General features: G+C 36.1%; 3 protein-coding genes across 3 annotated transcripts; 1 reads left to right on the top strand and 2 right to left on the bottom strand.

Annotated features, from left to right (window-relative positions):
• The first annotated feature begins 1,910 nt into the window (after window positions 1-1,910).
• Window positions 1,911-12,896, top strand: LOC115762984 (fibrinogen alpha chain). The gene is made up of 7 exons (XM_030705370.1): window positions 1,911-2,341; window positions 5,051-6,067; window positions 6,128-6,482; window positions 11,566-11,697; window positions 11,758-11,945; window positions 12,130-12,316; window positions 12,393-12,896. Exons 1-7 carry the CDS (start codon window positions 2,052-2,054, stop codon window positions 12,585-12,587), a joined length of 2,364 nt encoding a protein of 787 aa, XP_030561230.1. The 5' UTR covers window positions 1,911-2,051; the 3' UTR covers window positions 12,588-12,896.
• LOC115762993 (protein O-glucosyltransferase 2-like) lies at window positions 6,698-8,386 on the bottom strand. The gene is made up of 3 exons (XM_030705383.1): window positions 8,186-8,386; window positions 7,204-8,119; window positions 6,698-7,149 (listed from the first exon to the last, which is right to left on the bottom strand). The coding sequence occupies exons 1-3, from the start codon at window positions 8,356-8,358 to the stop codon at window positions 6,739-6,741; spliced, it is 1,500 nt and encodes a 499-aa protein (XP_030561243.1). The 5' UTR covers window positions 8,359-8,386; the 3' UTR covers window positions 6,698-6,738.
• LOC115763002 lies at window positions 10,814-11,689 on the bottom strand. Its single transcript, XM_030705395.1, has 3 exons — window positions 11,623-11,689; window positions 11,232-11,406; window positions 10,814-11,172 (listed from the first exon to the last, which is right to left on the bottom strand). Exons 2-3 carry the CDS (start codon window positions 11,261-11,263, stop codon window positions 10,986-10,988), a joined length of 219 nt encoding a protein of 72 aa, XP_030561255.1. The 5' UTR covers window positions 11,264-11,406; window positions 11,623-11,689; the 3' UTR covers window positions 10,814-10,985.
• Window positions 12,897-13,779: the final 883 nt, after the last annotated feature.

The following is a 13,779-nucleotide window of genomic DNA, read 5'->3' as shown; positions in this document are numbered from 1 at the left end:
GGATACAGATTATCGAAACAAACTCATACTGCAATGAAACGATGAGAATCTTCTTTTATAATTTCTGTAGCTTTTAAAGGTTCTGGGATCGAAGTATTTCCATATATGGACAGACAGACGGACATGGCTAGATCGAGTCGTCTATTGATGATAATCAAGGATATATTAGCTCTATGGGTTCCCAGTTGCTTCTATCTGCCTGTAACATAAATTATAACTTATCAACTAATTTTTACCAATTTTCATTCATTTAACAGTCTCGAGTGCCCTACTTGAAGATACCCTGTAACTGCCGTTACAAACCTTCTAGCTTCTTTCGATGCATGCATACAACAAATACACCTGCATATAGACACACGTAAGCACGCCTAAAGTTAGTACAAATTCAAATTAATTTTTTAATTTTGTGTGGAATAGTGGGAGGCATCAAAAAGAGGAAATATTTGTAAACTTTATTATGTACAAGTTTTGGGTATACTTTCCGAGTTGTTCATATAAACCTTGTCTCCCCATATATTTTTCGATATAAGGGATATGGAAGGAAATATCAAATTATTTCAAATTAGCGCTGCGGATGGAATAGGAAAACAGCTTTTGTGGCTTCCAAGATCGTCGCGATCACATTACGTAAAGCTCATATTTCCTCCTCCACACTGCATACCTTACGGCTTACATCAAACGAAGCTCAGTAAGTGCGAGTAGAGCATGAAGTTTACAAAAGTATGCAACAAAATGCGATGAAACGTATGTAAATAAATAATAAATTATATTACAGTTCAAATAGTGCAAATGGTAAATAACCAAACAGTTTAATATTGCATACTGTGGAAACTTTTAGTCAATTAAAATCAATATAAACATTTGCTACAACATATATGCACAGGTATGCAATGGCCACAATGGATACCACGTAGCTGAAAATGGCAATTGCAGAATAAATATATGTTGTGCTGCAGTTTACAGTAATATGTAATATGTACACGTATATATGGTATTTGCTTAAAAGTATAATTTCTTGTATATAGCTGCAGAGCGAGCATTCACACGCTTTTAGAGCAGCTAAACGGCAAACAAGCATACAAGTACATACAAATGCATCATAACCACTCTCACTTTCGTTAGACCCAGAAAACGAGTTCCACTTTTGCTCTCTGCGTGGTGAGTTTCTCTATATGTTGTAAAGCTGCTAGTTGCTGTTCCGTTAATTAGGGCCGAACTTTCAGCGAGCTGCATTGTATCTCAGACAAATCGAGATCTAAGCACGTCTCGGGTACAGAAAAGTTTCACCTACGGATATGTTCGGTTGTGAATTATTAAATATCAATTACAATTTAATTGTCTATCAATAATTGCTGACCGTCATTTAAATATAATAATACACAAAATATAAATATATTATAAAATCCTCATGAAACACGCAAAAATCGCCACTATTTTTCAGAAGAGAATGTGCACATGAAGTTATGTAGTTTTTGGTACATTTTATACATATATTTATTTAAATAAGTAATTAAATAAATGTATATATATGTGTACATTATTTTTGCAACATTTGAATAGCCAAATCGCAGTTTACAAAATAATCAAGTTTTATTTATTTTTGCCACAAATATGAACGGTATACATTCATCGTATTTATTTATAAGTAAATATACATTTGCATTTGTAGAAGATAAAAATGATTTATGTTTTGAAAAGTATGCCCATTGATTTGCTTAAAAGTGTTAAAATTTAACTGTTCAAAGCAGTTCGTTATGTATTAACGTGTTGCAGCGCAAAGCTCTGCTAACAAATTTATGTATGTATACAGTGAAAATGTGAAGAAAATATTTGTTGCAAAGGTCTACTTCAAACTAGATAGTAACAAGATTTTTCAATGCGCTGCTTTTTTTTTTTGCTGCTCTTTTGCAGTCCATTGAGCGGTTCAACCAATATATATGTGCACATCTATATATACATATTAAAACATTAACCTTATTGCAAAGTGTTCAAAGCATAATTAATAAATTCAGCCAATACAAGAAAGAGGCTTGAATTTGTGGTTCGCCGTAATGATACCCTTGCAGAAACGATTCAGGGGCCGGCTGTCTTTTACAGTCGTACTCTTGATCGCAAATATCGTATTATCGAGCTATACACAGTCGGGCACATTCGCAGCCACTCACTCCGCTGGCGGTACGGCGCGCAACGCTGCGGTAAATGCGAATTCGAATTCGAATTTACGCCTAGCGCTGCCGCGAACTAGTGCTAGCCAAATAAACAGCGGGGCTACCGCTGCGGCAAGCTTTAAGCTTGCTGCAAAGACATTAAACTCGACGCGTAATGGAAACTTGCGAACGAGGTAAGGTTTTATAATTTTTGATTATCTACATATATATTACCTATGTATATCTAAATACGTATATATATACATATATAGATGCAATGTAAACACATTTTCTACACAGCTTTGTTCATAAACTTATGTACATTGCGCGCTTTTGTGTGAAATCAAATGATCAAAACAAAAGATTGCGGCAACAAACTGGTTTTTTGCACACTGGTTAACTGAAGTTTTTATAGGCACATACTAATATGAATGAAAAACGAAAAGAAAAAAAAAGCTAATATAAGTCATTACATGTGGAAATACATACTTGTGTGCCTACCAGTATCTACTACAATTCGCCGTTTGTAATTTTATGTAATTCATTTTGTTAACAGCCAACTAGTTAAAAATATACTTATAATGCTCGAACATTTAATATCTATGCTAGCTCCCAAAAGTATACCAGGCTAGTTCATTTAAGACTTGAATGCATCTCGTTTTCTCGAATCTTACTTAAATTAACACAATTACGGACCTCCTTGAGATTAAATGCCGTTTAGGCCAATTGATTTACATTCACTTAAACTATCAAGTTTGCCCATTGACAGCCGTAATTTATGTTTATATTATAAAAAGATATAAGACGTAAATCTTATTTGTAAATAGGTTTTTTTTGCAGAAATAGACATTGCAAATTATTTTCGAATATCGTAAATTTATTATATCGATACCCTGATTATGCCTGTATTAAGGATAATGAGAGCTCAAACAGGATACCCTAAACAGTATATATATCCTTCGATAAAGGCGAAGATCTGCGTAAAACAAGCCACATGTATCGCTATCTCTTGGTCTGTGGCGATCGCTTCGAACCCGGAGTTACAAAAGCTAGAGACCTGAAGCTTACAACCAGAACAACTTTATAATTATACCCTGTTTTTCAATGTTCGATTCAATCTAGACTTTTCTGTCCGTTTGTTGAACGCGGAGAACCTCGAACGCAAATGAACTGTATATTTAGAATTTTTCTGTTGCCCGCGCGTCGATTTCAAAATTCGGTTTTCTTAATAAAATCTTTTAAGTTTTTCAAGCTAGAGTGACTAAATTTGTAAAAATATATTTAATTTGTTGAGTAAATAAAAATTGCAGCTAAGACTCTTTACCAATAAATAGCGATTTTAAGACTTAGTTTTATTAACTTTATATAAAAATTTAAAAATTATTTCTCTTTGGATACCTTCGCTAACATTTTTGTTAAGTTTAGAGCCTTGCGCTTTGATATACATTAATATGCCATATTTTTAAATTCATAATTAATTTTTGCATGAATTCATGTTGTTTGCAAATGAATCAGGTTGAAATTTTTGAAACCTGATGCTCAACGAGTTGAGAATAGTTTCTAGTCGAGTTATTGCTCTCTTTCGTCTTATAGACTATATTATGTAACTATTGAAAATGAGTAAGAAGGGTTCTGTGGAAATGCTGAAGAGTGTATGTTTTACACGAGAAAGTATATATATTCTTAATCAGAAAGAGAATCTGAGTCGATTGGCCTATGTCCGTCTGTCTCTTCGTCTCTCTCTCCGTCGATCTCAGAAAATGGAATTCTAAATATATATTTCCGTATACAATGCCCAAACGGGGCAAAATCTCGACCAATTACAAATATATCAATAAAATTCAACATTGATCTTAAATGAATAACTCAAAAATTAATAAAATTAGTATGTACAGTATATAAATATTTTAGTCATCCCTCTCTTCCCTTTCGCCTTAGAATCTAAAAAGCCAATTAATTTTTAAGTCTTCTAAGAAGTCTGCGATAGACGAAAGATACTAAATATATAGCCAATATATAAATTGCAGGGATGTCTGTTTTATTCGATATTTATTGGCAATCAAATGTTGATTACTCTTAACTAAAGCCTAGAGTTTCTTAACTCTCTAGTAAAAAAAATAAGCACAGTTTCCGAAATCGAAACTTGCGTTCAAATAGACAAAGTTATTTGGGCTCATCTGTTGATGCTAGTCGTATTTATTTTGGCTATATAATGCTGGTATCTGCCTCAATTAGGTACAGGGTATAAAAACATTCGTAAATGAGCGTAAAAGCGCTTGAGTCGTTGATTGGATTGCGCACCAACTAGTCAAAACCGGTCTGCTCTGGCCGAGAGTGTGGGAAATGAACAAATAAAACAAAAAAAAAAACAGACACTGTTAAAGACAGCTTGGAGCAAAGTGAATGCAAATTATTAAATATTTTTATCAGACCAAAATCCATTTGACATTGTACTATAAGTGCATTATAATATACAATGAAAACTCTCCTAAGGGACACTTCTCTTAGGCGAACATTTTACTTATACCCAACTTTTTTTTTGTAATTTTCCTTGCTGACCAAACTCTTTGGCTTTGAACGCGAGTTAACAAACTATGTCAGTTCTATCGTAATCCCGCATTTCCATTCACGAGTGGATTTTGCGAGAGTATTCAAAAACAAATGTGTTTATAATCCAATATTTTTGCGATGATCCTTAAAGGAGCTATGATCCTATAAAAGTAGGTCAATGCATCTCGAAAAGAGAACTTTGCAGTGATTTTTACCTATGTCTTTTCAAATTGTAGATTTGACAAAATCGGAATTTAAATATAATAACATTTTAAGAAAGTTTTTGATATATATGATATTCGAAGAAATTTGATTTGATTTGAAAATGTGCAATGTGCAATTTTTCCTTTTAGAGAACAACAATTGCTGAGTATATTTGAGATAATTATCACAACGCTTGAGGGGAAATTAAAACGAATCGACAACCTGGGCAGATCAGTGGAGGATCTAATGGAGCACATAGAAAGTTTGGAGAATCGCGTTACCAACAATGTAGAAAAGACTGAAGAGGCGCTGTCGAAACTAAGTAGTCTCGATTCTAAGCTTTCAAATGTGGTTTACATTGTGCCCGAAACGGGTGCTCGTTCAGACAGTGAAATGCATAAACCTATTACAACTGGCTCTTCCACGTTCCAAATCGATAGCCGGCTCGTGAAGTTGGATCAGAAAGTCAGCGACATTGACCTGAAGCTTGAAGTGCTGAAAACGCAGATAGACAACAACTTTTTGCAAGTTGATGAATTTAACGCAGAGGCTAGTGAGAAAAAGCCTATTACAATGAATGTTGTGGAAATTACGAAAGCAATGACAGCCGAAGTTATGACTCATGTGTCCGCCGAAGTCAACCAATTGCGCGATTCAACTGAAAACATTGACAAAAAATTGCAGTTTCACATAAATATTGAGTCGGAAAATATAGGCCGTATGCTGCGTATGATTAACGACATTCATGACGCTGTTGTCGATCATCATGAGCAATTAAACGGATTCAATGTCACGACAACGGCCTTTCCAGCCATTAAGTCGAGTAAAATTGATGCTCTTGTCAAGCAAATGCGTCCAATGGTTTCGGTTTCCGAAAAAATGGACGAGGTGTGGGACGTCGTGGTGGGTACTAAGTCTTCTGTTGATCATTTATTGCCTAAATCGGATGCACTTCTCACACAAACTCAGCGGCAAGAACGAGCAATTGGAGAAATACACCAGGATCTAAAAACGAAAACCAATTTGATAATCAACAACTTAGATATGGTTGAAAAACGATTAAAAAAACAAGAGGATGATGTTCAAATACTTGCACAGCGACCAGGGCCCAGTGAACTTTTAGGAGACCCAACTATTGATCGTCTGGTGGAGTACGATCCAAGCAGGTACGATTTATATGCTCTACTATACTTTATATAAATTAAGAGTTGTTCAATTTCATTCAGGTACTCTGTTATTGATGAAAGCTTGACTGATTTAAATGAGCCAACCACAACGCCTTCGTCAGCGACACAATCTTCTATGAAATATAATACGTCAACAGCTATTTACCCAACATTGGGCACGCCTACGAGTGCTATGAACAGTCAATCTACTTCTTCGAGCACAAATATCAATAATATACTAGGCATTATGGTCAATGCAACACCAGTCACTGCTTCTTCTTCTTCTACGTGGAATACAACACCAACAAAATCAGTTGTTCGGAAAGGCGGCATTATCTTTCCGAGTGTCAAGAACAAACCAGCAGTAGTAAATAACACATTTACCAATGATATATTTACACTAAAGGACGTTAAGGTAAATACATTTTTTGTTGCATACATAATCGCTAAAACATTTGAATGTCTTTGTTGTCAACTCAAGCCGTTCTCGATTTGATAATAAGAACACATCAATCATTTCATCAAGCTCCTTTTTCTGCCCTTTTTACCCAACTTGGCAATCTGATGTATTTCCCAGCACAAGTCGACCAAGCCCATTAAAACGATTAAAGATTATTAATTAATATTTTTACTACTTAATATGATAGATAAAAGTACAAAAAGATCAAAGTCTAAAGTTCATCTTTAAACTGTTTTTGTTTGCAAGAGCATGTATAACTCGAATTTAGTTTTTCCATACCCTGAAGCACATCTATTGGGGCCACTAAACGATTGCTCCACTCCTTAAATAATATCATGTGATAACAATAAATATGTTGTGGTAAAAGATTTGCTTCGACGAATGCTCGTGCATTTGATACGATTTCCTTAACACGGGCATCATTTTCTTTAGCCCAAGCTATTTTTTCGATTACGTCGCTGAGATCACGCTTGATAGGCACAAAATGCTTATATGGTACCAATTTACTATAAAAATGTTCGTAATAAGGTGAATCTTGTTTTAAAACTAAAGATCCGCCTGCAAGTAAATAGGGTAATCGATATGCCGCAACAGCTCCATCAATGTTTAACTGATATTTGTACTAAAAATATGATGAGTGTTAAAATCAATATTTATATCTATATTACAAACTTACCTTAAAGAAATCCATGAAGGATATATGCGGTACCTTGGGACCGTATTTATCCTCTTCATTGCGAAAGAAAAAGAAATTTGTTATAGACGCGTTGATTACATCGGGATATTTTCTTGCCAGATCAATCAGATCCAACCTTTCTCGTCGCGAATCCCTGCCGCGAAAGAAAGCCTTTTCTTCTTTATTTTCCCATGAATATTCGTCCTTTTGCACAGATAACATATCCAACATAACCCGTCCCATATTCTCTATTGTGGACTCGGTAATATCATACGTAGGCAATGTTATGTCGTAGGTGTCGTCACTTCCACACCATGAAAATATTGGGTATGGCCCCGATGTCCTTTGCTGACCGCCTTTTTTCGATAGCGGCCAGTCGCCAAGATTTAAATAAAATTCCATATCAGGCAGGAAAACCACGCGAGACAGTGCAGACAACGTCGCATCCATAAACATCTTGAAGCCAGTATATTTTCCATAGCAGTTTCTCCAAATTTGTTGGTTTTTTACCACATAGTGGCACAAAGAAATACTCTCTGGAGCATTATATCTTTTTAACAAATTGTCACGTATGGCACTGAAGTTCACACGCTTAAATGAGTGCAAGTCCCAGGATATCTGTCTGTCATCTTCGAAAGCGGCACAGTCATTTTTTAACAGCCAAAGATTGAGCTCCTGCGGACAGTAGCAGCGCTCCGAGTAGACCTTGTTCTGAACCAGATAAGGGGAATGTGCCACATGCGAGCCATTATATTGCACATTAATCTCAACATTCTCGCACCAATCGGCAATAGTGTAACGAACAATGGTGGACCCGTCTTCACGATCAATTTGGTTAATATTATACCGACATTTTCCATGTGGAGAATGTCCATTTATGTGCACTTGAAATTTTAAATACGTACGGGACGCAAATCTGTAAATACAAACAGAAACCAATTATATTTCCCTTCAGCATTTAATCTTAATTATTATTGTTTACTTTTTCCCAGTCTTGTCGACGGCATGGATAAAAAAATATCTTGCAGGCAAGACAATGTCGTCAGGTTTTAGTCCTGGCCCCCAAACAAGAGTTTTTTTGACATCGACACTTTGGTCTTCGCACGCCGAAAATCTCAAAATAATTATAAGCGAGCATATTGTTGCAAACAACATTAATATTCAATTTATTTACTCGAGAAAATGTATAAGTGTGACCGCCGTTAGCAATGTGGGAAATATTTCTTTACAAAAAAAATACTGTGAGATTCAAAAAAACCAACGAGTTAGAAGTGGCGCGAGAATGACTTCTTAAGATATAAAATACATTATTTCTATTCAGTAGATCTATCAGTACTCGCATGTGACAAAAATTATCACAACTGTAGAAAATATCACACTTAGAAAGACCGACAGGCAACCAATGTTATGTAAATAGTAAAAATAAGTCAATGGTTTAAAGTACTACAAATAATCCAATGTTATAAAATACCATAAGTAACAACTACTATCGATATCTGATGAATAATATTATCGATGGCATCGATATGAATTCCACATTTTGGAAAAGATTTCTGCGGTACACAACTTAATTCAGACGTCTTAAAAATACAAAAAATGAAGGAAGTGTTGATCAAATCAAAAAAAAGGCAGAGTTTTACATCTCAGTTTTGGCATCGCGCTAATTATTAAATATTCTGAATTGATTGGGAGACGGAAAGACGAACTACGCGCCATATTAAGGAGCAGCACTTGCATGTGAAAAACATGCGGTCAATGGTATCCTCAACGGCATAGATGCGTCCAAGTGCATATTGGAGCCTGCAGCGATTGGCGACTCCTGTTTGCCAAATTCTAGGCAGCACTGCGATGATATTCGCGAAGCCGCCGAGGTGAAGATGCAATACTAAGATCAAATGGGACAATCGCTTGCAGCTCGTAAGCGGCAGAAACGACATTACGGAAAATTGATATCGCCCCAAAGCGTCGAAAGTTTTAATCATCATGCGTGATATCGACATATGAAGATATATTTCATAAAACCCAAGTCTGTAATCATGTAAAGCAACCGGTAACTAGTTTGACTGTCGTTTTGTAAACCACGTGGATCCTTGATTTCGACACAAACACATTTGAGGTCATCTAAGGATTCAGGACTTGTAAAATTAAACACAATCCTTGATATCACGGAAGCTACAAAGACGATTTTGCTGGTCTTTGGCCAGCTGATAGCCTCGCAGGACTTGGCTAGGATACGCAAGGATGCAGCCGAGCTATGCGCTATTTGCTTCATAAAAAAAGTATATCTCAACTACTTGAAGGACCTTCGTCTTTTTTATTTCCTATTCTACACTTTTAGGATAAGTTCCATTTAACGCGCCCATTATAGCCAAGATAAGGCCACTTAAAGTTTTCCGATAATTTTAGAATTGAAATATCTCGGGAAAAATACACTCCGATTATGAACGCTCACAAACTCAACGCGCCCAATCCTCCCAGGATCGGGCTTTATTTGACCGGTATATGAACATATAAAGTTATTGAAAAGAACACTTGCAGTATTTTTTTTGTTCTTTTGCCATAGCTGCCAACAGACAATTAAAAACCGATGGTTCCTAGATAACCCATATATCCTTGGTCTTACCATGCCAAAGATATAGTCCTGGTGAACCTAAATAACCGAAATGGTCAAAAAATATGAATGCCTTTAATTTTAGCCGCCCCCAACAAACAACCCCACCTCCCTCGATGGTACCTAGTTGACCCATATATCCTTGGTTATTCCATACCATTGATATAGTCCTGGTGAACCTAAAGAACGAAATCCCTGAAAAATGCGCATACTTCATGCTTTCAGTCCCCTTTTTACATTGCTGCAGCTTAAGGCCATTAGAATTTGTGATCATTAATTTAGCAGTTGACTGTTGGGAACAAAAATTTTAGTTCGTCTGCCTACTGGGCATTTCTGTTCGCCTGGTACTTCCTCCGAATTTTCATTAAAACTTAAGCAACCAGCTGCTCCTCCGCCCGCCCCGTTTGGGTATGCAATGAAATTTTTGATTCACAAAAATTTTAGTTCGTCTACCTGCTGGGCATTTCTGTTCGCCTGGTATTTTTGCCAAATTTCCGTTCAAATCTAACGCCCCCTTCTGAGCAGCGGCCGTTAACAGGGCTATGTTAATTAACAGCTGCAGCCGCTGGTTAACAGTCAACTGTTAAATAACAGCTGCTGATTAACAGTCAACTGTTAAACTAAATTTTTCTGTGAATCTACCTGCTGGGCATTTCTGTTCGCCTGGTAGTTCAGCTGAATTTTGATTTTAAAATGAGAGCTAACGGCCACTACAATGGTATTTTGCAATCGTTTAAATGTGGATAAAGCAAATTTTGCTGGGATTTGGAACTATAGGTTCCCAGGACTCTATCAATGGTATGGTAAAACCAAAGATATGTGGGTCATCTAGGAACCACAGAGGGAGAGGGGTGGCTAAAAGAGCTGTTGGATGTGAAATAATTTTCGAATTTCTATTTCTATATTGCTGTGTGAGGATAAGAGGAAGGAAACTATGTTTTCTTTTAATATAATTGTATAAATAGAATTAGATTACATGGAAATTATGCATTTCTACAGGAGAAACGTTTGTTTAACAATGGCTAATAAGCGTTCTGTGCTCTGATAGTTTTAAACTGTAATTTTTGTTCCATTGTCCTGCTAAAGGCCCACGCAGGCACTGCAGCAGCTGGCATACCAATGTGGAAGTAAAGCCGTCTGCGTTTTACTGAGGCGTTTCGGCTCGTATTTGTTAGATGTAGTCCATAGACTTGACCTCGCTGATAGGCGGCGGCGTCGGACCCTCGGTGATGGGTATCAGCGGCCCGTAAACAAACAGCGGACCTTCTTCCGATGTGGGTACTGCCAGTAAGTTAGGATCTGCGGTCTGGCCAAACTTTTCCGCTGTTTCCACTGTCTCCGCCTTCAATTGTCGCCAACTAGGACATAGAATGAAAAATATAGAACACAACTTTCGTTCAAGCGTTCACAGGAGTACCTTGTATTGGTCAGCATTGTAAAGCACGACATAATGACTTTTACTGTTGTTGATTGGCATCTTCCAATGGTATGAATTCATCTTCCATATTCTTGGCATTCTTGGTTACCTTCCCCTAGTTCATTTGATGTTAATTCGTCTGGTGGAGATGTGATCGACATCCACTTAACAGGACCTGTCACGTAAATGCATTTTTTAGTAACGTTATTCATTCAAAGTTCGAAGTTATGATATAACTGTAAGCTATACATATTAAAAGATACAATTTTTAAATTAATAGTAGATAGTTACAAAAATTAATTCATTTAACTAATAAAACAAATTCTTTTCCTAGGGTTTCTCTTGTGTAGATATCTTAAATGCTGGCATGAAACAGTCTGGAGTATTTTACCTACAAATTCGTGGAACAACATATTGGTTCTTAAAGGTGTATTGTGAGCAGGGTATCTCCGATGGTGGCTGGACGGTAATGTACTATTTTCATTTTTATAAAATAAAATAATTCAATAAATTACTTTAATCGCAGGTGATTCAACGGCGGGATGATTTTGGAGAGCCGCGTGAAAACTTCAACCGCGATTGGGCGGACTATAAAAATGGATTTGGCGAGCCTGCAAAAGAGTTTTGGTTAGGCAACGAAAATATTTATATGCTGACAAATAATGAAGACTATGCATTGCGGGTAGAACTAGAAGATTTCGAAGGTAACAAGCGGTGAGTATTAATTTCCTTAGTCTATCACATGCATTCAACATTTGGTTTAAAACTATTAACAAAAAAAGTAAGCATTTTCCAAATTAAATAATAATTATCTTCTTAGGAAAACGAACCTAGCTTGAAAGGATTACTTAATTAAATCTTAATATCAATTAAAATGTTTTTATGTTTCTATTTTAAGATTTGCACAATATTCGCATTTTAAAATACACTCGGAGGCTGATTATTATAAGCTGGAAATCGATGGATACGAAGGAAATGCTGGTGATTCATTAAATGATCCATGGTATGGCTCCAACAATAGCCCATTCTCAACATACAACAAAGATAATGATCGAAGCTCACTCAACTGTGCAAGTATGCTAAAGGTAAGGTTTTAAAATCACTTTCAATTTTACTTTTGTAAAGTTAACAACTTACTTGTTTGTTTGTTTTGTTTTGCAGGGCGGCTGGTGGTGGAAGTCATGTGGTCGTGGATTAAACGGACTTTATCTGCATGATCCTCAAGACCTGACTGCCCGGCAGGGAATTGTATGGTTTCGTTGGCGGGGCTGGGACTACACTTTGAAAAAAGCAACTATGATGATACGACCTCGGATGCCCCAACCACAGACCCTGGGCTCAGTGACTGCAAATTAGAATTTTCTATTAATGTATTTTAATGTAATGAGAAACGTTTTTTAACTGTGAGAAAAAAACTTCTGGTATGTTATGAGTGTACGTCCATATAATAGCAAATCATGCATTGTAGCCAATTTTTATGCAAACTTTCTTTAACTTTAGCTTTTTACCCTTAAAAATAATAACTTATTTGTAATTTCTTCTTGTAGCGAGATAAAACTAGTTAATAATTTTTAAATTATTCAATAACGTTATAAGTATTATTCTTAAAATGCTGCAATCATCCCATTCAAATTGTAAATATAATCACTGTTAATCTGTTTGTATCTTATTTATATAAAAGAGAAATTTGTTTGCAAAAATTGCGCATTTTTAACTTTACTTTTCTCACCATTCGACTTGCGCTTTGGTTTATTTGCTCCTCTTGACAAATTGTTACGGAATTTAATCTTTTCTCGAGCAATGAAAGCCGCGCTGGGCCGGCTCGGTGATGCGAAGCACATTTTACTAATTTTTACAAAATGAGATGATATTTTTACGAAATAGAAGGCGTGGACTCATGTGCACCGAAAAATAGCAGCGCCACGAAAAAGAAACAAAAAGCAACGGTGAAGTTGGAGCCAAAATAACAACTGAACAGTGCTCACCAGAGATCAGATATGTGTTTAGCGATGATTTATCGAACTTATCGATGTTATGAGAAATATTAGAATTCCATTACAGTTCAGATAGAACCGATGGTAAGCGGTAACTTTAAAAAAAAAATGTTAAGTTATACAAATCTCCGAGTTCTTAACATTTAATATTTGATTTTTAGGATTAATTGTGTACATCTCGATACAATAAATATCGAATCTGTCGGCTTTGATGATCTTTTGTATATATCGATATTACTAACATTGTGAAACTTTAAATATCGATATTAACTTAACGTCGATCATGAGCGAGGACGACGCGTATATGTATATCTATATGTATGCGTGTGTGTGTATTTATTTGTATGTATTTTTAGAAGATCGTATATACCTGTGTGGAAAAGGTGGTGTGTTAGTTCCTTCGAAACATCTGCCGGCTTGTGAAATGACCCTCCCTTGGAAGTATATGTATAAACGAAGTATCGAAGGCAATTTAAAGCGGAAAAGGCGTGCAACAGTACACAAGGCGCACAGCTCCTGCGTTAAAGCGATAAACAAAAAAACATTAATATAGA

The sequence above is a fragment of the Drosophila novamexicana genome, unplaced genomic scaffold (genome assembly GCF_003285875.2).
Source record: "Drosophila novamexicana strain 15010-1031.04,08,12 unplaced genomic scaffold, DnovRS2.1 tig00000008-arrow-pilon, whole genome shotgun sequence".
Classification (NCBI taxonomy): Eukaryota; Metazoa; Arthropoda; class Insecta; order Diptera; family Drosophilidae; genus Drosophila; species Drosophila novamexicana.
This window is presented reverse-complemented; position numbering and strand designations above follow the sequence as displayed.

What these genes read in the sequence shown, in the direction of transcription:
- LOC115762993 (XM_030705383.1), bottom strand. Translation starts at nt 8,358, where the DNA reads ATGTTGTTTGCAACAATATGCTCGCTTATAATTATTTTGAGATTTTCG. An exon ending in GTCGACAAGACTGGGAAAAA is followed by an intron (nt 8,120 to 8,185) that starts GTAAACAATAAT and finishes TTGTATTTACAG; the next exon opens with ATTTGCGTCCCGTACGTATT. An exon ending in CCTTCATGGATTTCTTTAAG is followed by an intron (nt 7,150 to 7,203) that starts GTAAGTTTGTAA and finishes TCATATTTTTAG; the next exon opens with TACAAATATCAGTTAAACAT.
- LOC115763002 (XM_030705395.1), bottom strand. Translation starts at nt 11,263, where the DNA reads ATGTCGTGCTTTACAATGCTGACCAATACAAG. An exon ending in ACAATGCTGACCAATACAAG is followed by an intron (nt 11,173 to 11,231) that starts GTACTCCTGTGA and finishes TCTATGTCCTAG; the next exon opens with TTGGCGACAATTGAAGGCGG.
- LOC115762984 (XM_030705370.1), top strand. Translation starts at nt 2,052, where the DNA reads ATGATACCCTTGCAGAAACGATTCAGGGGCCGGCTGTCTTTTACAGTC. An exon ending in GTGGAGTACGATCCAAGCAG is followed by an intron (nt 6,068 to 6,127) that starts GTACGATTTATA and finishes AATTTCATTCAG; the next exon opens with GTACTCTGTTATTGATGAAA. An exon ending in TTACACTAAAGGACGTTAAG is followed by an intron (nt 6,483 to 11,565) that starts GTAAATACATTT and finishes TTCTTTTCCTAG; the next exon opens with GGTTTCTCTTGTGTAGATAT.